General features: G+C 59.1%; 1 protein-coding gene across 2 annotated transcripts in view; it reads left to right on the forward strand.

Annotated features, from left to right (window-relative positions):
* RASGRF1 (Ras protein specific guanine nucleotide releasing factor 1) overlaps positions 1-20,429 on the forward strand; it is a 47,556-nt gene extending 27,127 nt beyond the window's left edge. For both annotated transcript variants that reach the window (XM_081831807.1, XM_081831808.1), the window contains 7 exons: positions 2,488-2,591; positions 3,847-3,931; positions 5,720-5,917; positions 9,724-9,803; positions 15,536-15,653; positions 16,590-16,658; positions 19,156-20,429. In XM_081831807.1, coding sequence (XP_081687933.1) covers positions 2,488-2,591; positions 3,847-3,931; positions 5,720-5,917; positions 9,724-9,803; positions 15,536-15,653; positions 16,590-16,658; positions 19,156-19,248 — 747 coding nt within the window. In that variant the 3' untranslated portion in view covers positions 19,249-20,429. The remainder of the gene's footprint in view (positions 1-2,487; positions 2,592-3,846; positions 3,932-5,719; positions 5,918-9,723; positions 9,804-15,535; positions 15,654-16,589; positions 16,659-19,155) is intronic.
* Positions 20,430-21,086: the final 657 nt, after the last annotated feature.

A 21,086-nucleotide genomic window follows, 5' to 3' on the forward strand; every position in this document is an offset into this window, starting at 1 on the left:
GTTCCCAGATACCAGAGAGTGGGACTTCAGCACCACATTTTGGAGGGAGGAAATTCAGTCCGTCACACCTCTGCCCCTCTCCTCATCCTCTGCTCACCAGCCCCGCCCCGGCCCCCGCTGCGTGTTCTCTGCTCCGCGGTCCCCAGAGGAGGGGGGCCGGGGCCCCGGCTGGGGGTGGTGGGCTGCTCCTCTGTGCTGAGCCGTGCCAGGCTTTCATCAACAGCGGCAAGTCTACACCATCACCCCCACGTTCAAGATGAAGCAGCGGGGGTCTGGGGAGGTGAGGCGCCCTACCCAGGGTCGTGGCATTCAGTTCCGACTCCAGGGCAGGAGATCACCCCACCCCCCACGCTGCCTCGTCCCGAGGAGTCGGGGTGCCACTGGCCACCTGCCCAGAAACGTGGGCGCCCCGGGGAGCGCTGTGCTTGCCACGAGGAATGTGAGCTGATGGTGGCGGTTCACGTGGTGAAGGGAGTGGTGTGTGTGCGGGGGCCTGACCCGGCCCACTTCCTCCTCCAGGTCAGGGATGTGCCCCCCCGCATGCCACCGCAAGCCATCCCAGAGTCTGGGCCCCCGGCACCATGGCGGCCTGGGAAGCTCAAGGCCGACTGGTTCTGACCCCCCCGCAGCCCCATCCTGGCTCACTTCCCAAACTGGTGGCTTGAGCTCCGGTCGTTGCCGTACTCAGTGCTCACACTGAGGACTCCAGGGCCTGGGCCCACTGCTCCCCCACCCCACCCCCCGGCTCCTGGAGCCGGCTCTCCGGGGGCCTGGGCATGGGCGAAGGGGAGCACCTGGGGAATACCTCCCTGCAGCGGCCCGCATCCTGCTCTGTGGGCGCAGCACTCAGCCGGCGGGGGCGGGGGGGGGGGGGCCGGGGCAGGAAAGGTGTTCCTGCATGCAGACTCCACGCTGACCCTCAGGGCAGGATGCCGGCTGCGCCCTGGGAGACAGGGCTGCTTCCTGGTGCCTGCCCACAGGAGAGCAGTTTCCCAGCAGGGGCCAGCTGGAATGTTTAGCCCTCGAGAACACAAGAGCCTCTTGCTCCCTGGCAAACATCCTGAGCTCTTGCAGAACAAAGCACCGCTGAGCTGCCCCCCGGCCCTGGCTTGTTCCCAGAGAGCCCGTGGGGGCACTTCCAGTGTGGAGGAGGCTCCAGCGGCCTCACCAGAGAGCCTAAGGGCTGCTTGCAGGGAGACTTTGCCCGGCCCCATGGCAGGTGGGGAAGCTGTGCTTCTGGCCTCCCCTCCAGGGTCACCTTGTTTCCTGGGTGACCAAGCGGGAGCAGGGTGAGCAGCCTGCCTGTCCTTGCCCGGCCCCCACGGGCCTCTCCCCGGCCTAGGCCAGCCACAGGCCCTCAGGCCTGACAGTTCAGCCATCCTGGGCCCCCAGGAGGGTCCCTACCCCAAAACTTGCTCCTGTCCCCGTGTCCCCACTTGTCATTCCGATGGCTTCGTGTCCCTGGGTGGCTGCATCCAGGCTTCTGGCCCGTGGCTGACTGCGTGGATACCCTTCCTCTGCTTTCCTGCATTCCGTCCCTGCCCCGTGCTGCGGCTGGAGCTCCCTGAAGCCCAGGACAGTGATTTCCGGTCCTTCTGTGTCCGGTGTCTAGCAAGGACCCTCAGTGACTGTTTGCCAAGGGAGTGGGGGAGGGAGAGAGGCAGACAGTTAGGGGGAGGGCTTGCCCCCTTGCTATGGCGTGGACCCCATTCCCTTGTGAGCAGTGCAGCTCTGGGGGGCTCAGCCCAGCCCCTGGGGCCTCGGGGCAGGGTAGCTGGCCTTTCTGGGGTCGGGGTGGTTCTCGTTCCTAACCCCTCTCTCATGGACACCGGCCCCTCCCACGGCCAGCCCCGGTGCTCCTTCCGCTCTCTTCTCCAGCTCCCTCCATCCCCTCCTGGATCCAACAAACCGTCCACAGGACCTCTGTGGCAAGGACGCCGGCCTCTCCATGTCCACCTTTGATCAAACCCCGGCCGCTGGGATCTTGGTCCCCTGACAAGTGTTTCCCAAGGACTTCCCGTGGCTGGGGCGGGGGGAGAAGGGCAGGTGGTGGACAGCTGTAAAGGTGGTGCCCACGGTGGCCCTGAGGGCCAGAAACATGGGAACCCCAAGACAAAGGCCAGGCAGCCATCTTCTGGGCGCCCCGGAGGTCATCACCCCTGTCAGTCCACATTGAATGAGTCTTCAAAGGAGACGCTGTGGAGCCGGCTACGTGTCCAGACAGAACCTGAGGGGAGGGACGGGTCACTGGGAGTCATAGCCGGGCTCCAGGCCCAGTCGGCCCATTTCCTGCCGAGTGACGCGGGCCACTCGCGGTCCTCTGGACGCCTCTGTGGTCTCGGTCACGGCTGGGACAAGGCTGCCTCGTTGCCGCGTGAGCGCTGCTCCTGCCGCCCCCCCCCCCCACTCACCAGACCTAGGCCGAGATCACATCTGAGAATCGGCCGGAAATCCAGGAGGGCCTAACTCCGGACTTGCTCCCCTCAGGCCGAAGGCGTGAAGGCAGAGCCCTTTGAAAACCACTCGGCCCTGGAGATCGCGGAGCAGCTGACCCTGCTGGACCACCTCGTCTTCAAGAAGATCCCTTATGAGTGAGTGGGCGCAGGTGCCGGGCCCTCCCGGTCCTCCTCCCCGGCAGCCGGGCCGCACTGCATCCCTGGGACCTGCACACTAGACTTCCCGAGCCACGTGCACTCCCCGCAGGGGGACAGAAGCGTGGGTGTCCACAGGGGTGCGGGAGGATCCTCGTCCCTGGCCCCGGGTTCTGCACACAGCGTGTGAGTGTACACGCATGTGCATGAGTGTGTGTGTGCACTTGCATGCGCCCCAGGGTTGGGGGGGCAGCTCTGGATCTTGAAGAAGCCCCGAGGCCTGGCATCACCCGCTCCGGGCTGTAGTCAGTCTCCCCCAGGTGCTCCTGGTGATTACACTGTTTAAATGAATTCGCACCACCTTCCTGGAGCTCACAGCCTACCACCAGCATCCGTTAACAGCCTCTCTAATACGTGCACGGTATTCCCCGACGGTGCTCGGACCCATGGGGCGCTTTGCAGTTTTCACGTTTGTATCCAAAGCTAAGGTCAACCTCCTCGTAACCAAGTGTTTCTGAGTTTCTGACAACTGTCCGAGAATAGTTTCCCAAAATTAGGATCTTCGGATCTGAGCTCTGAACCACTATAGGGCCTTTGGTCTCTGCTTTCCGGAAACTCCCACCGGCCATCACCGGGTGGAGGGTGGCCGCATCTCGGACACCTGCCGCGTCTCCTGGTGAAGCCCGGGTGCTCTGGGAGGAGAAGCAGAGAATCTTTTCAAACCCAGTTCCCTCCCCTCCGGCCCACAGCACGCTCACCGTCCCTGCCAAACGCAGAGCTTCCCCTGGGAGGCTCGGGCCGTCTGTGGCCTTCTCACGTGGTCCTCCTCACCAAAACACTCGACTGGCTTGGCTTGTGGGCTCCTTCCCCTTCCGTCCCTAGACTGCAGACCTTCCTCTCTGCACACGAGCCTGAGATGTGAGTTCTCCCCGTCAGGCCCGAGCTCCAGGACAGGACCAGCCGGCACTCTGCACTCCACAGTAGATGATGTGCCTCCCACAGAGTCTCTCGTCTTCTTGGCCTGGCAGCAGCCCCATGGGGAAAGTGTGTTCATGTTCCCATTTCACAGATGAGGCCACTGAGGCCCTGAGCCGGGCCAGGCAGAGCTAGACGCCAGCCCAGGGCCCCTTCCTCTCTGGGGCTCTGCAGGAAGTTCCTCCCCGAGAAGTAAAAGCCTTTCAAAGAGCAGAGAAGTCACAGCAAAGAACTGAGCAAGGCAGAGCTCATTGGCCCTGGGTTTCCTTACTTCCCACAGGGAGTTCTTTGGACAAGGCTGGATGAAACTGGAGAAGAACGAAAGGACCCCTTACATCATGAAGACCACTAAGCATTTCAATGACGTGAGTACGGGGGCCCGGGGTCGGGGGGCAGTGCCTTTCTCTCCCGGGTTTTTCTTCGGCAGGACCCTTGAGGTCCTGGGTGACCAAGGGTGCAAGAGTGGGCTCCACACGAGGCACTGGACTCCTGTGATTTGTAGGCGTCAGAATCTCACACCGACCCTTAGCCCACGTTGTAGACATAAGGAGACCAAGGCTCCCAGGGCGGATGCCTGGGATCTCCTGACAAGTGTCTGGAGGAAGACGTGTCCCGGTGACATCCCCAGGACCGCCCCGGCTCCAGCCCCGGCCAGCACTGGGCGCCGGCGGCTCCCGCCCCCTACAAGCCCCGAGGGCACTCTGAGCCGAGTCATGGCCCGAGTGAAGGCGCTTGATGGTTGGATGCTGGAGCACAGGACTCTGCTTGTCCTGACGGCCTGTCCGGCTGCCCGGGCTGCCCGGCCAACGCCCCGCGCCGGGGAGGCTCCTTGGCCGTCGGGAGGAAAGGCAGGAGACCCCCCTACTGCAGCTCGGGGTGGAGCCCTGTAGGGAACCCAGCAGCAGAACAGGGGGCCCCTGTCGGAGCTGGAGAGAGTAAGTGGAGAAGGTGGGTGGGTCCCGGAAACACCCCACCCCAGGGTATGCCCGGGACCCAGGCGAGCCGAGGGCCAGGACACGACGTAAGCATCAGTGGCCTGTTTGCCTCATGCCGGCCTCTGCGCCATGGTCTTCGTCATCACCGTCTCGTTTAACCCCGTCTCTCTCACTTTATGATCAGATAAACTGAGGCCCAAGGGGGTTAAATTCCATCGCCAACATTACACAGCAGGACAGCCTGCTTTGAACCCACGCAGTCCACCTCCGAGGGCTGTCCTCATCACCACCTGGCGTCTGGCCATCTCTCTTAAAATCCGGCATTTCCACCAGACACAGAATGTGTGCCTCCATGACGGAGACCGTCACAGCCTGCCACTGTTTCTAGACCTTTCTCTGACTCTTTGCCTTATTGGTGGTACCGACTGGGCTCTCCAATATCAGGGCTAGAATGAGGGCAGGGGACCGAGGTGCCCAGAGTGCACCCTTGAAGCCTGCAGCCCCTTAGGACGGAGTTGAGTGCAAATGTTGATAATGAATCTCAGTGGTGGTTCCAGAGTACTTCCCCTATTTCCCCGTTTGGGATAATGTTTGTTTATGAGGTTAAAGAAATTCTTTTCCTTGTTTGCTAATGGTATTTACCACAGATAAATGATGGATTTTATCAACACTTCTTTTCAAATCTATTGAGATGGGCCTACGGTTTACCCCCTTTAGTCTGCTAATGTGGAATCACTTCGTCAGGTTCTCAGGAAAGCTCCCATTGCATGTTTATTGGATTGCATTAAAGTCACATCTTAGTTTTGAAAAATGGTGTATTTATATTCCCATTTGGGAATTTGATCTTTTTCTTCATCATTCAAACCTTTAAAACTTTTTTTTTCATGTAGGTAAATTTTTTTCATGTAAGATCTTCCAAAGTTCACATCACTCTAGGTTCCTGGGTAATTTACACATTTCCACTGGGATTGTGAAGATCTTTTTCATGGTGTCTTCTAGTTGGTATGGCCAGTGCAGAAGGAAAACTTCTCATTTTTGTATGTTGAATCTTTAACCAGCCACCCTAATGAGCTCTGTCAGTTGTTCTGGTAATGTTCCAGAGCACTGTCTTGGGATTTTCGAACAGGCAGTCGTATCATCTGCAAATGATGGTGATTTATCAGCTTTGCAGTACTTATGACTCTTACTTTTTTCTTGTCTTATTGCATGGGCTTAAAGATCAGCAACTTGATTGCTTCAGAAATCATCCGCAATGAGGACATCAATGCAAGAGTGAGCGCCATCGAGAAATGGGTGGCCGTGGCTGACATATGCCGCTGCTTGCACAACTATAATGCTGTGCTGGAGATCACCTCGTCCATGAACCGGAGCGCAATATTCCGGCTGAAAAAGACGTGGCTCAAAGTCTCTAAGCAGGTGCGGCGGGAAGCCAGCGCCACTGCCTGCCTGGGGCTGGGCTGGGCTGGGACACCAGAGTGCTGGCCTCTGGACATCCCTAGGTGGGGAAAGGACAGGGTGAGGGCCAACACTCCCAGGAGAACCCCTTCTCCTGTATCACCTGGGACCAGGTATCAGGCCCACCCATATGGCACTGGGACCCATGGAACTTTAATTCCCGCTTGAAAAATTAGCACTGCAAAGCAGGGCACGTAAGACAGTGACGACTGGTCCAATGTTCTTCTCCTTGTGTTGGGACAAGAGTGGTGGCTTCGTGCAGATTCGTGCAGATTCCGATCCAGATCTGCAGGGCTGCCGAGACGGTGGCCGGATGGTCTCGCAAGTTCCTTCCCAGGACTCTAGTCTCACCAGCCCTTTTGGCCACCAGGGATAATCAGTGATCTTAAATGTGAGCTTGATCTTTATTCGTTGAGAACGTGATTCTGAAATGTGGATTCTTCCTTGGGAATAAAGTTCCCTACACTAAGGTCGTGAGGAGGCAGCTCTCCTAAGAGGAGCACACCATGGGGCCACCTCCTTGGTGCACACGGTGGATGCCCCAGCCCCAGCCTACACGTGTGCAGGAGGCTGGACAGGCACGGCCAAAGGGCAGAGCAAGCCCCTGAAGGCACTGGTAACTTGGCAGCGGGGTCTGTGGTCCTGCCGCCGGGTGGGCTCTGGGTGGCCCAGTGTCTCCAAGGGGCGTGTCTCATCTGGACAGCTCTGCATTTGCACGCTGAGTCCTCCTTACTGTTCTCTTTATTACCCTCCCTCTCACCACCCTCATGCCAATGGCAGGTCACAATCCTGCGACCCCAGGCAGGCAGCAGGTCCATAAATTCCTCTTCCTTAGCTAAGCAGCCCGACTCAGGAAGGCCTGGGATGCTGCCCTTCCTCACATCTGGTCACCCTGGCCCCGGTGACAGTGAGCCTACAGCGTGTTACAGGGTTGGCCCCGCTCCTGGCAAGCCTGGGCCTCTTGCCTCTTCACACATAGACACGCCAGGGCTAGGACAAGGACAGGGGCTCCTGGAAAGAACAGAGGCTGGAGCTCAGGAACTCAGGCATGTAAGCACATCTGGCCGTGTGTGGCACGCGGCGCTGGGGACTCCTGAAGCCGGGGGCTGAGCGGGCCGCTATGGGACCCCCGAGTCATCCAGGCTGGTTTGGCCTGTGAGGGCTCAGGCAGGGCAGGTGGCGGAGTCTGAGGGCCTAGTCCGGGTCCACATCTTTCTTCCCCTGCCCTCAGACCAGCCCCACTTTCCCACCACACTGGGGGCTCCGTGACCCTCCTGGCCTTGTTCCCCAGCGTCACCCGTGGTCTGAGGTTGGGAGGGAACCACCTTGACCATCCCGAAGTCTCCCGTTCTCTTAGGGAAGCGCAAATGGAGGGCAGCTAGAGGTCAAGGCGCATGGCCTGGCCTGCATTCTCGGATGCCATTCAGGACCTGGGTCCAAACATCAGAGGTGCCTCGGACAGCGCACGCAGACCTGCACACTCTGTGGCCCGCTGGGCCCTGCTGGCTTCTCCCAGCCCTTCGGCTGGGCCGTATGCGTCTGCACGGTGCCTGGCCAGCACCAGCCAGGGACGGTCGCTGTCCCTCTGCAGGTGTCCCGTGGATACTTGAGACCCACCAGAGGGGCTATGTTTCTTAGCAGGCCTAAAACACAGCCCCAGCAGCGGGTTTTCATCGTTGGCTTGAATGTGCTGGCCCAAAGCGGGAAAGCATTAGGTCCAAGTGCAGGCCAGCCCGTGCAAGAGCCAAGCAGTCAGGCTTGGGTGGGGACTTCTGGCTCCATTTCCCTGTTCTTCTCCCATCCGTTGCCCCATTCTCTGGAAAGGGGGATTCCCTCCAGGTGCAGATGACTAACAGATCTGTGTGTCGCCCCTCCAGAGGATGGTTGCATTCTCGGGGGGACAGAAGTCTCTCTTTGGCCAGCAATACCTCGGGGCCCCTTTGGCGGGGAGCAGCCTTGGCCATCCAGAAGTGTTCTGTTTGGTGGACAGGAAAGGATGAGCTTCCGGGGGCTCTGTGATCATCTTTGGCCTCCACACCACGTCCAAGGCAGGCTCCTCACTTGGTCTCTGGTTTCAGTGACATATTCCAAGTGCCCCTTATTTCTGCCTGCGGCAGAGACGCCCAGGGTCCCGGGGGCCTGTGTCTCCTTGAGCTCCTGGCCCCACCAGGAGATACTTGAGTGGCTTCGGAATTCTGTTTTTTAAGCAGTGGCTGGGAAAATCCAGTGGTCTCCCAGGCTGCAGAACTCCTTCCTGGACAGAGCGACGCCCCAGAGGAACACAGATGTGGAAGGAATCAAAGCATGCCCAACTCAGAGCCACAGATTGGCCCCAAGTGTATACCCCAAACCCCCATGTGTGAGAATATCCTCCCTAGGTTCCCACGACCACTGGTGGGTGATACTTCGTCCGGAGCTACGTGGCCCCCGGGGCCTCCTGATCTAGCTTCTGTGGGGCCCACAGTCCTAGGATATCTGAGCTCTTACTGCCTTTAGGGAATACCTGGGCCTACCCTCCCATTCTCCAGATGTGAGCCTGGAGACCCAGCACTCTGCGAGGTGTGTGGCCTTGCCCGTGTGCTCGCTGAGGCCGGTCGCAGCGCCAGCCAGGCCCCCCCGTCCGGGACTCTCAGCCCCTGCATCTGGTCTCACGCCTCAGGTCTTTCTTCCCAGGCGGGTGGGAAGGAGGAACGCACGGGGCGGCAGCCCTGGACAGAAAACTCTGGAAAAGTGCAGGGAGGATGCTGAGACGCCAGGGCGGAGGTAGGCCGGGCGTCCAGGCTTCAGGACGGATCCGTGAGGGCAGCCATTTCGGGAGGAAGCAGAATCCCGTGCCCTTGGCTGTGTGTGTCCCTTTCACGGGATCCAGAACACATTTCTGCTTTGAGCAGGGTAGGTCCACACCGGTGACGACACTTCTCATCAGTCGGGGAGCAACCTGAACGGGGTGCTCTTCCAGCCGCGCCCCTTGGGAAGCACACGTGGGTCTCTTCTCCCATCGTGTCGTTTTCTGGGGGCAGACTTCTCAGAAAACGTCTGGCCCAAAGCTTAGGGCTTGTGGCCCGTGTCCCCTCAGCCATGGTCTGGACTTTGAGGACGGGAGCTGGAAAGCAGGCTCACTAGTCCACCTCCCCGTTGTGTAAATGAGGGCGTGGGGGCCACCGAGGTACAGGGCCTCCCCCGGCTGCGCTGGGGAAGGAGCGCCAAGCCGGACCCAGGGCGGCCTCGCTTAGGCCGAGGCCAGTCTCCAGCCTGACGTGTGGCAGACGGGACCCTCAGCCGGGGGTTGGCTCTTCCCCTGCAAGGCCTGTTCTTCTAGAGGATCAGCTCGTCTGCCATCTTCCTTCTGGACTCTTACATTCGCGTGGGGTCCTGAGAGCTACAGGGGAAGGTGTATCCCTTGGCCGCAACCCTGGGGTTCAGTGCGCGAGAGAGGCTCTGCCCTGGAGCGGGGGTTCCTTGCAGTTGCCAGCCCCACCTCCACCCCCTTTCCCAGGGTGCCCAGGGTTTCCAGGTCCCCCACGGCCCACCTCTGTGTTTCTGAAGGGTGCGTGTACACTCGAGACACACAAAACGGGGGTCCGTGTCGGACTCTTTAGGAGCTGGGGGGTGAGGTGCCAGACTCAGGCGAGCCCCGGAAACGCCCTGCCCCGTGACGGGGCAGAGCAGAGGGAGTTCTGGAGTCCCGAGGGCAGCCCGTGGAGTGTGGGCTGGTGCCGTGGGCCTCAGTGCGTGCCGCGTTAGTAAATGCTTCTAATTCTTTCTAGACAAAAGCTTTGATTGACAAGCTCCAAAAGCTTGTGTCATCAGAGGGCAGATTTAAGAATCTGAGAGAAGCTCTGAAAAAGTAAGTGTGTGTCATTTTGTCACTATTACTGTTTAAATCGTAGAACCGCATTGCAGAGGCATTCACGGGCCACATCGGCTGGAGCAGGAGGTCTGTCTGTCTGTCTGTCCGACCGTCTACCCACAAGACCCCTAGGCACCCCAGACCTCCGGGGTGGGTCAGCTTCGTCCTCCGTGGTCTGCTGGAGAAATCCCAGAGTCTCGGTGGCCTTTCCCGAGAAACAGAGAGAGAGGAGGGGGCACGGGGAGCATGCTACGGTCCCCATAAGCCCGAGAGCTGTGATGCAGAGGCCTCCATTCGGACGTGCACACTTGCCCACATTTCAGTATTTCTGACATCAGAATATGCCCTAAAGTCAATGTGTTTATTTAATGTGATTGCATTCCTTTTTTTAATTGAGAATTTGTCCCCGAAACAAGACCGCATTGTGCAGAAAATGGCATCTTGGAATCAAAGAAATGCAGTTTTGGCAACAATTGTACCTTACTGTTCACGGAGCCCCCCAGCCGCACCTTACTGTCCGCGGAGCCCCCCAGCCGCACCTTACTGTCCGCGGAGCCCCCCAGCCGCACCTTACTGTTTGCAGAGCCTCCCAGCCTCGGCCCTCTTGTCATTAGACCAGGATGGTCCTGTATCGAGGGCTGTCTTGTGCCCTGTAGGATGTTTAGCAGCAGCCCCGGCCCCCACCCACAAGATGCCAGTGCCCCTCCCCAAGTTCTAACCACCAAAACTGCCTCCGCTCATTGCCAACTACCCCTGGGAGGCAAAATCTCCCCCCGGAGAACCACCACTGCACGTAGATTCTCCCATCCTGCTTCTGCTGACGACACTGAGGCCCTGGGGCCGTGGTGACAGAGCCAGAACTTGGCACGAGTGGCCTGTGAGGCCAGCGCTCGGTGGTTTGCCCGAGGCCGCCTCCTGTGCAGGTCCAGGCGAGCTGTCCCAGCAGAACAGAGCCCCAGCCCAGCGGTACCCACTGTGGCCACTCACAGTCACCCCCGCAGCTGTGTGCTGCGGGCCGCGGCTCTGGGCTCTGCCGTCCTGCCATGGGCCGAGCCGGGCTGGCCTCGCCCTTTCCTCCCTGCACCCCGTGGAGAGACCCTGGGCCACCCCGGGGTCCTGGCTCCTTACAGAGCCCACGAGCGCCTGTCCTGCCGTCAGGGCAGACCACACGGCCACTGCCCCCAGGGCCTGGGGACGAGGCAGACCCCCCCCCCCCGGCAGGCCTGCACACCCCGCTGCCAGCCCCGTCTGCCCTCCTCGTTGCCCCCGCCGCCCCGGCCTGTCCTTTGCCAGCTCTGTGTGCCATTGTTGGTCGCATCTCCACGTACTTGTCCTCAGACGGATGTCCCACCCGCATCTGTGCCGTCTCTCTGGTGCCTGGGCTCCACGGAGCCCCCGGGCTGTGCTTTTGGGGGCTGCCCCATCATGCATTCTCCAGCCTGTCCGCCCGCCCCGGGCGCCCCTCCATCCGCCTCCTTCCCATGGCTTCCTCGCCCGTCCGCCGCCGCCTCCACGCCTCCATGGCCCCTGTTCTGTCTCAGTCCCTGCTGTCTTCCTTCTTCCCCTCGGCCTGCGTCAGTGCCTGGCCCAGGCACCTCCGCTCCCTGCCACGCGGGGCGGCGGGGTCTCCGGGCATTCTGGGGGCTGAGGCCTTCATGCAAACCAGGTTCTTGTTTTATGGATGGGTGGGCCAAGCCCTGCGAGGGAACGAGAGATTGGGGACACACGGGGCAGATGTGTCCTGTGCCCCTTCTCCGGAGGCGCTGTGGTTTCCACGTAGATCTGTGCCGTGTGGACCCCTGGGGGTCCGTCTCACCAGGCAGGGGACAGTGGCAGTCTGTGGGCACAGCGGGTGACCCGGACAAGGAGCCGTGCTGAGCCTTACCACGTGGGTCCCAGCCCACAGCACTATGACAACGAATAGCCTTATTACCTTTACCAGCCAAGACTTCATCCCTACATCTGACCCCTCTTCCTCTCGCCCACCTTCTTAAATTCCCCCAGGTCCACCTACAGCGCTTGCTGTATGCACCTGTCAGTCCCCTGCCCAGAACCCTGAGCATGACCTCATCTGCCCTGCTCATTCCCCAAACCCACACCCTTGAGGAGCCCTGAGGCTGTCCCCTCCTGTCTGCCTGCCAGCCATCAGAGCCTCCCACAGCTCCGTGCACAAGATTTGGCTGAGATTTAAATTTTTCAGTAAAATTTGGTCACCAGCCCTTTTGGGGGCAATTCTGGTTTTGCCCCCTGTCTAATCTTAACCCAGCACACATTTGCCTATCTGCACGTTCGCTTTAATTTAAATAGGAAGCCTGCCGTTAGAGGAACCCTGGGGGGCCGGGCTTTCGCGGCAGTTGGCTGAATGAGTGAAAGACAGGGGTGGCCATGGGGGAGCCAGTCGGCTAGCTGACCCCCAGCCCCTCACCAGACCCTCCTCTTCACGGGGGTGAAAATCCACCCATCTGTGGGGATACAAGGAATCCAAGAGCTCCAATATCCCAAATACCTCTTCCCACCTTGATTTTCTGCCTGTGCCCACCCAGCAAGGCCTGGTCTCCCGTTAACAAGACAGAGCAGTTTGTCCAGGTGGCAAAAAACAAGATTGGACTCTGGGCCCCACCCCCACTCCTGCCCCATGGCAATTTTTTCCCCCAAATCTGAGTGCCTAATTTTCTTGCACCGCGTGCTGGAGGCTTGGACCCTGGCCACAGGGGTTCCGGGCCACACAGCCCAGCCTGAGTGCCCCTCACACCCTCCCTGGGAAGGAGAGGAGGGCCCTAACCAGAGGCAGCAGAGTGGGTGGGAGAGTGGCCCGTCCCCGCCCCCCGGGGCAAGGCAGAGGAGGGAGAAGGGAGTGGTGACCCCTTAGTGGAAGCCCACTGGGCAGCCGCCTCTGATTTTCAGTTGCTGGTACCCTGTGATCTCTGTTGTCCCGCTTGACATCATCAAGAATTTCTTGGTGGAAAGAAATATCCCAGCTGGGGACCCCAAACAACCACAGAAAGGCAAGACCACATCTAGGCACTGCCCAGAAAGCCAGAGACATCATGTAGAATGGAAAGTGGGGCACTTTCCTCTCTTCTCCCTAAAACCCCAGGTACGGGCATGTGAGGGGTCTGTCAGCAGGGGAAGCCACCCCATACCAGCTCTTGTGGGCGGGCTCTGATCCAGGCAGGGCAAGACCCCACCCAAGAGGGCCCGGGGTGCCCCCAGGGAAAGCTCAGAGCTAACCAGACGCAGGGGCCCTCAGCATGCTTGCCTTTCCTTCAGGTCAGTCCCCGCACAGGGGCACCCTCTGGGGACCCTCCACCGGCCCTCTCCTCCGCACACCTGCCCCCACCTGCCACCTCCACGCTGGCCACCCCACATGGTGACCGACACGCCTCTGGGTTTGGTAGGTTGGTTACATGTATGGATTTGCTGCACGTGCGAGTACACGTGCACACACGTGACTGAGTTACTCACGTGTGCTCGTCCCCGGGCCCCTCCTCGAAACACCTCACTAGGAAGCGGGGAATAGGGACAGAGTGGTAATGGGGCTGGTGATGCCACTTGCAAGTCACTAACTTACACGTCAGCTGTGTTTCTACAGCCGGCTCATGAGCTGCCATAAATAGGTCAGGGAAAGCCACCTCCGTGGTCAGGGGAACGCCTGATCCTTCCCACTAGTCTGGACAGTTGGAGACCTCATAAGGCCCCCAGGAACACTCTGTGGCCACATGGCCCCCCACTCCCCCTCCATCCCAGACAGGAGGTGCTTCCCCACCTCGGGTTACCAAGTTACCCCATCAGGTGCGGAACCAGCAGGGCGAGCTGGGAAGCCCCGTCAGAGGCCGCTGGCCAGCAAGCTGCCCCCCTCCACCGGCCCCGGGGCTCCTTCTCCATCTTTGAACTACGTCTCCGTCCACCCCGAGTCCGTGCCTCAGACTCACAGGGTGATGGGCGGGACGTGGAAAGCCGGGCCTGTAATGGTCACAGACTGTCTGGTGGGACCCAGAGACGCCTGCCAGTGACCCTTTCAGGTCTGGCTTTTTTTTTAAATCACAACCCACAGTAAAAATATATATATATATTTTTAGAAATGCATATATGCATAACAAGGACTAAAACTTCACAAAGCAACATATACTTTTGGTCCATGCAATGAATTCAGATGTTTTCTTTTATTCTATTTCTGACTTTTTTTTCATTTAAAAAAATTCTGATCAACACTTGCTAAATTATTTTCAATACCCAAGAAAGAGTCAAGACCTGGAGTTCAAAAACCGATTGTGCTGTCCCCCGGTCTCCCCAACTCCAACGGCCCACCTCCCAGCCGCGTGCCAGCCGTATTTACATTCACTTAGCAGATCTCCCTATAAGTAACTCACGTTTTCCCAAAAATCAATGTAATTAAGAAGGAAAACGCTATCAGGGCAGTAAACGGAAAACCACCTTACTTGCCATCATACAAGGTTGCCACCATAAATAGATACAGTGGGAACAAAGCAGTTACTGAGTTCTGGCTGGGATCCCAGTCTTTGCCAACACTCTGAGACCTGTTGCTACTTGTTTACAAAGGAAGAAGTGGGGGAGGAAATGGCCAGTGTCAGAAGGCGTCAAAGCCATTCTACCCCCAGAGGAAAGTCTGGTGTTTCTTACCGTAGGAATCAGTGTTATTTAATAGAGTGTCCCCTGGCCTCACTCAACCATCTGAGCACCAAAAACCGCCTTCGCCACCCACTCTCCTGTACGAGGGGAGCCTCGGGACCCAGAGACCGGGCCGGGGGTCACACAACCAGCAGGCGCGGGGCGGAGGCTGGGGTTCCGTTCTTACCCCCATCCCCCGTCCTCCCCACCTCCCCTTCCTCTAGAGGGGCGGGTCGCCACGTGGCAAGAGGAGACAAAAGTGAGAGGGTCTAGGAAGGGGGTCAGCTGCACCTGCAGGTACGTGCAGAGAGCCTCCTGCATCTGTGTGCTGAGCTAAGAGGAGGCAGTGGGACACTGTGAGGTCCCCCTGAGGGCACTCCCCGGTGCTCTGCTGGAACATGGTGGCCGCCGGACCCATCACTCAATCAGCCCCTTTCCTGGTCCCACCCAGAGGCACTGGAAGACGCCACCATTGAGCCGTAACCGAAGCCCCTGCTTCAGATCAGAGAGGTGTAGCCCATCAGTCCTGGGGCCCAACTCCCAAAAAAGTCACCTGTCATGGACACTGTCCCCCAACCCCCTGCCCAGAAGCCACCTGCAGGAGGGTGACCTCAGGGGGCCAGGGTTTCCTGCTCCGGCACCCCTGTGCTTGGGTGGGCAGGACATCCCCGTGGGGCCAGATGTGGAGGCAGAGAAGTCTCAAGGAGCGGAAAGACGCTGGGGGGCCGGGTACCATAGCTGGCAGAATGGGGTGGGGGCTGCAGAGTCCAGCGGGAGGTGACTCCAGAGCAGGACTGGATGGAGAGTTTCACTGGCGAGACGGGGGAGGGGGCTGCATCCAGGACAGGGCGGAGAGGTAGGGGAGGGCTTTCTGGCTCAGGGAGGGAGGGGGCCATTGGTGGAGAGACCCCGGGCCCCACTGTCACCCCATCACCCTCAGAGCCACTTGACAATCCTGGGCCCAAGAGTTCCCGTGATTCCCGGTGAAGAGAAAGCCCTTTGCCTCCAGCAAAGCAGAAGATGCATGCAGGGCGCTCTATGTTAGTAGAGGCTCATGGTTCTAAATGAAAAACTGTTGTTTAATGCCATTCGCTTTGAAGTTGTGACCCTCCCTGTGTCCCTTACCTGGGGATGTACCTCACCGACCTGGCCTTCATCGAAGAGGGGACGCCCAATTACACGGAGGACGGCCTGGTCAACTTCTCCAAGATGAGAATGGTGAGTCTGCCGGGGCGGTGGGGGGCCGTCCAAGCCCAGACCCGAGTCCCAGGACCACCGGGCCTGCTCCATCGGGCACGTGCTCTCGGAAGCCGGGTCTGACTCCTCCAGCGAGAGCCGGGGCTCCCCCGCCAGCCAGCCTCCCTGCACCCCCTCGGATCATGCCCGCAGTGGAAGGGTGGGTGCTCTTGGCACGGTATGCCCGCCCCCCAGGGGCGCAGCCTGAGGCTCGGAGGGGTCAGTGGCCGGCCCACGGTCACCCGCGGTTGAAGGGCAGAGCTGGGTCTCAAGCCGCGTCTGCCTGACCCAAGGGCTGTGCCTTTATTTGCACTCCTTCTTTTAGTGTCCATATGGACACTTGCTTCGTGGGGCCCCACAAAATCATGAACGCAGCACCTCCCAAATTTTCCCAGAGATTGCTGGGGCCTGGGAGGGGGCGGGGGCCAGAGTTGTAGCCAGCCCGTCTGCCTTCTCACGGGACGTTGGGTCGGTGCTGTGTGATGGGCTTCCACTGAAGATTTCCTTCCCTAGAAGGGCTTCTCTGTCAAATGCAAACTGGGAGCACCATTCTGGGGACGGGTCGGGGCCCCCTCGCGGGGTGCCTGCCCACAGCGGGCATTCAGAACGTGGCAGGTGCCCTGACCTTTGCTGAGAAGCGGGGGCTGCTTTGGGATGTTGGCCAGCCTGCCCCACTCGTGGAACGGTACCGTTTCTGTCCCTTGCATCATTAACCTGTAGAGTTTTGACCAGTCTCACCCGTGGGAACAGGTTGCTGGTTCAAAGGAAAGCACCTGCCTCGGTGGGGCTTCCCAGGGGGCGGCGTGTCTGGGAATTAGGAGACCGACGTCAGGCTTGGTTGGTGGTGCCCCTTCTGTGCTGCGAAGTGGGGGCACGGAGACAGCAGACTGTCTTCTTAAACACTCCTCCTTCTCACAGATATCTCATATTATCCGAGAGATTCGCCAGTTTCAACAAACTGCATATAAAATAGAACACCAAGTGAAGGTAAGCGGCCTGCACCCCGTCCGTCCCTTCGGCTCTCACACAGGTGCTCTCTCTGGACCACCCCCTCCTCCCTCGTCCCTCCACATCCAACCCCTTTCGCTCGCGGGCTCCCCTGGGCGCCGCTCCAACACCAGCCCTGCCAGGAAGCCCTCCCTCTCCCCTTTCCACTGACCTTCCAACAGCAGGTGCCGACCTTGCTGCTCCAGGCCGTTGATGGTTGGTGATCCCATCTGATCCCCCACCAGGCAAGGGAGGCAGCGTTTACAACTTCCTTTTGAAGAGGAATACGCTCCCTAGTTGCACAAGTCACTTGTGGGAAGGGCAGGCGGTGAAAAGCCCCCCCAGCGACCAGGTCGCCCCCAGAGGCAGCGGGATCCCCATCTCTGTGCAAACAGGAGCTCGCCCAGCTAACTAGCTGTGACATGGCAGCGTAGGACACCTCCTTGCTCCGAGTCCCTTTCTTCCTCGACAGCGTGTCTCTGAGACCATCGGCCTCACAGCGGCAGAGAGAGCGCCTACTTAGCCAGCTCTCTCGTGATGGGCGCTTAGGTTGGGTCCGCCCTTGGCTGCGACCCTTGGCAGAGAGCACACGCAGGTCCACACAGAGGGGTGCTGCCCGCGTGGGGGCCTGCGAGCAAGACCAGCTCTGGGAGGCGGGGAGGGCCTGTCTGGGGGTGACTGCCGCAGGCAGGCCAAGCCAGGTGAGCCTGGGCTCCCGGAAGGATCCGGAACCTGGTCCTGAGGACCCTGGGAAGCCAGGAAAGGAGCTTACAGAACTGGTTTAATTTGCATTTGTAAAGACAGCATGTTGGTCTCACTTCACTCTCTGAACCGTGTGCCCCGTTTTACAGATAAAGTCACTGAGACTTGCTGACCCAAACTCTGGCTCCCAATCCTATGATCTCTTCTCTGCCCAGAGATCCGTCCCCTCCCATCCAGAGCCTCTCAGCCTTCTAGCTCACAGCTCACAGAGTGTCCAGCCCCAGACTGACCACCACGCACCCCAGAAAGTCAAGCTTCACTTTCCTTTACTGCAGATTTGCCCTCTGAGGATCTGTTTTTGAGAAGAACCAAGGGGTTATTGATGGGGCCCCTTTCCCCTTGCTCTGTGTTCATTCTGTCATTCCACAAATATTTCTTGAGCACGTGCTACGTGCCAGGCTCTGGATCAGGCCTGGGGCCCCTTCTCCTGTCCCTGACCGCTTCCCAGAGGTGCTGTTTGCAACCCGTCTCCCCGACGCAGAACTGTGGGAGCTCGACCTTGAGCATGCTCGTGATGGAGAGAACTAGCTGGTCCATGTGCTGGTGTCCACAGGTCCAAATTTCTGTAGGTTTATCTAGAAAGGGGTGCTGGTGGGAGGCTGGAGCTGGGCGAGGAAGACCAGCGGCCAGACACTCACGTCTTTATCAGCGGGTATGGGCTAATCTAGACTGTGATGTCTGGAGTCCACTTCCTGGAGGTGCTGGTGAGAGCCATGAACCAGACAGTCATCCCTGTGTCTGTGACTGGGAGCCAGCGTGTTCGCCGCTCCCGCCCCCACGATAGCACAGGGTCCAGGAGCCAAGACGCTCGCGGCAGAGACCTGATTTTGCTTTAGCAGCCATCCGAAGATTCCCAAATACTGTGTAAGACGTGTGATGTGTTTGGTTCCACAGCTGACAAATGAACGAGGCTTGGAAGGACTCTTGGCGAAGCTGGGGCTTCCCTGGGGGGGTTGGGCTCTGGCCCCTCAGGCACATCTCATTGTAGGAACCCAGCCCGGCCGTGGGTCCTGCGGATTGTCCACTCCAAGGTTTTTCCCCGGAATGAGCCGTGCAAGACCAGACGGGGAGCCCCGGCCCTCACCCAGCCCGTTCCCACTTTCCTTCCTGGGGTGAACGTGGCTTGGAGCTCTGTCAACCTAATGTTTAAATCTATCTTCGCAGCATAAAGACATATTGAGAGAACATGTAAACCCCCAGACACCCACCACTTAGATTCTACACTTGACATGGTCAGTTTTTTTTTTTCAAGATTGGAGCCCAAAATCAGGGCACCTGGGTGGCTCAGTCAGTTAAGCGTCTGCCTTCGGCCCAGGTCATGATCCCGGGGTCCTGGGATCGAGTCCCGCATCGGGCTTCCCTGATCAGCGGAAAGTCTGCTTCTCCCTCTCCCTCCACCCCTCCCCTGCTCATGCTCTCTCTCTCTCTCAAATAAATAATTAGAATCTTTAAAAAAATTAAAAAGCCCCAAAGCATTTCATCTAGCGTTCCGCCAAAGAAAGGCAGTCGAGGGTCCCGCTGAACCCCTGTGACTTAGCATTCCTGTCAGGACGATGATCAACGACAATACCAAGACAACATGAAGACAAAACGCGGCGTGAGGCCCGTGAGCGCCGTGCACCGGCCTGGCCGCCCCGCGGAGGGCCTGCTTCCCGGGCCCGGCGTCCGCCGTCAGGTGTCCCGGAGGCCCTGTGGCCGTGTGGCCGCTTCTCCTTCTGTCTCTTCCTCCTCTCAGGTGACCCAGTACCTGCTGGACCGGTCCTTCGTGATGGACGAGGAAAGCCTCTACGAGTCCTCTCTCCGCATGGAGCCCAAACTGCCCACCTGAAGCCGGCCGGCCCCAGCCGCGCCACGGACACGCGCTGTGACGTTGTACATAGTCGTCTGGTCCCTGGATTTTCCTCTTTAGTATGTGCTTCTCCAAGAACACCAGTCCATTCTCGTTCTTAGATTCCTGTAGACCGGAATAGGCGCTCGGCTCCGTTTCCGACGTCGCCCTTCCCCGCGTCCCGCAGCGCCTGGTTCTTTCCAACGACGACGTCCGAGTCTTCCCGGCCCCTCGCTCTCTCGGGAGGGGGGACGGAGCCCGTGCAGACGCGAGCCTGGGCACCGTCCTGCTTCCCGCCCGCCCCGGCCCCGGCCCCCGGGCGTCCTCCCAGCATGTTCCATGTAGTTGTTCTAACTGGGGGGTGGGGGGAGGCGGGAGGGGACCGCACCCTGAAGTCCAGTCATTCACAGATCTTCCCGCTGACGGTGATGCCTGTTTCCAAAGCAGCTTTTTCAGCCAAAATCACAGGGGTCCAAGCTCCCCCGTCTCCCGGTAACCCGGACGGAGGGGTGTCCCCTCCACCGAGGACCACGCCCCGTATCACCAGCACCCACCACCTCGTGCCGGCGCGGTGTGCTGCGCGCTCTAGGACTCACACCAGGTAGCATGAGTAGCCGTCTCCGTGAAGCCCGGGCGAGGCCCCGGAGCGCCCGAGGGACACGGAGTCACAACACAAGTCGCGCTGGCCTGCGCTGACCGCGGCCCGGCGTTCACTGCAAGTCGGGGACGCAGAACACGTCACTCCTCCTCTCCTAGCTGCCCAATGGTCACTCCAAGCTTCCGTTGAGACGCTCTGAGTCTGTCTGCTTTGTGAAAATAGTCCCACACCGTAGAACTAGGGAATCAATAACCGAGTGTTTTTATCGCATATACTGTGGTCCTGTCTGAGCGCCTTCTAGCAGGAATATAGTATCGTAGTGCTTATTCTGTGAATACTACCGTCGATTTTTTACACTGTACAGTAGAGGGAGCGCGGGTTCACTCAAGCGGCAGGCATGCTCACGACGACAAACAGACAACTTTTGCTGTAAGCAATACCTAGTGGTATGAGAATTCTATTTCAAGTCCTACAATATTTCAACTTACGGCTTGTTTGGAAAAAAAAAGAAATTTCCATTTTTGTAAAAATATATGTTTCCTGATTACCTCTTGCTAATAAATCTCTTCTATCTCAGGGTGAACAGTGACTTTTGATGGGTTTCATTCGTTCACTCAAAGGGTATCTGAGGAGTCCCTGGTCCTTAGCAGACCGCTGGGCTGGGGCTGGAGATCCAGAGTGACAAGGACATGGACCCTGCCCTTGGGGACTCGTAGTCTGATGAGGGAGACCGTTTAGGTGATCTGCTACCCCTGGGACAAATCACCCCAACACTTTAATGGCTTGAAACAGTTTCTATTAGGTTCCTGGGTCCTGGGGGTTGAGGACGGGGCTCTCCTGAGGTCACGGTCACAGCAGCTGGGGTTACTGAAGCCTCGACTGGGCGGGGCGTCCAGTGGCCAGAAGTTGATGTTGGCTGGGGGCTGAGCTGAGGCTGTCCCCCCAGCACCCTCACCTGGCCTCTCCGTGTGGCTTGGGTTCCTCGGGGTGGCTGCTGGGTCCCAAGAGCCACCTTCCAAGAGGCTCGGGCAAAAGCTGCAAGGCTACTTATGACCCAGCCTCAGACTCCAACATCCCAGGGATCCAGCATGTCACCAAGGCCCGCTGGGTCACTAGGGAAGGGGACCAAGCTGCTCCTCCTAACAGGAAGCGGAGCAAAGGATTTGCAGCATCTTTCAGTCTCGAGACAGATCACTTGAGCCTCTGTCAGAGGATGGGGCGGGAAGGGCCGTGAGGACAC

Source organism: Leptonychotes weddellii, chromosome 9, assembly GCF_054177405.1.
Source record: "Leptonychotes weddellii isolate Sample4059 chromosome 9, ASM5417740v2, whole genome shotgun sequence".
NCBI lineage: Eukaryota > Metazoa > Chordata > Mammalia > Carnivora > Phocidae > Leptonychotes > Leptonychotes weddellii.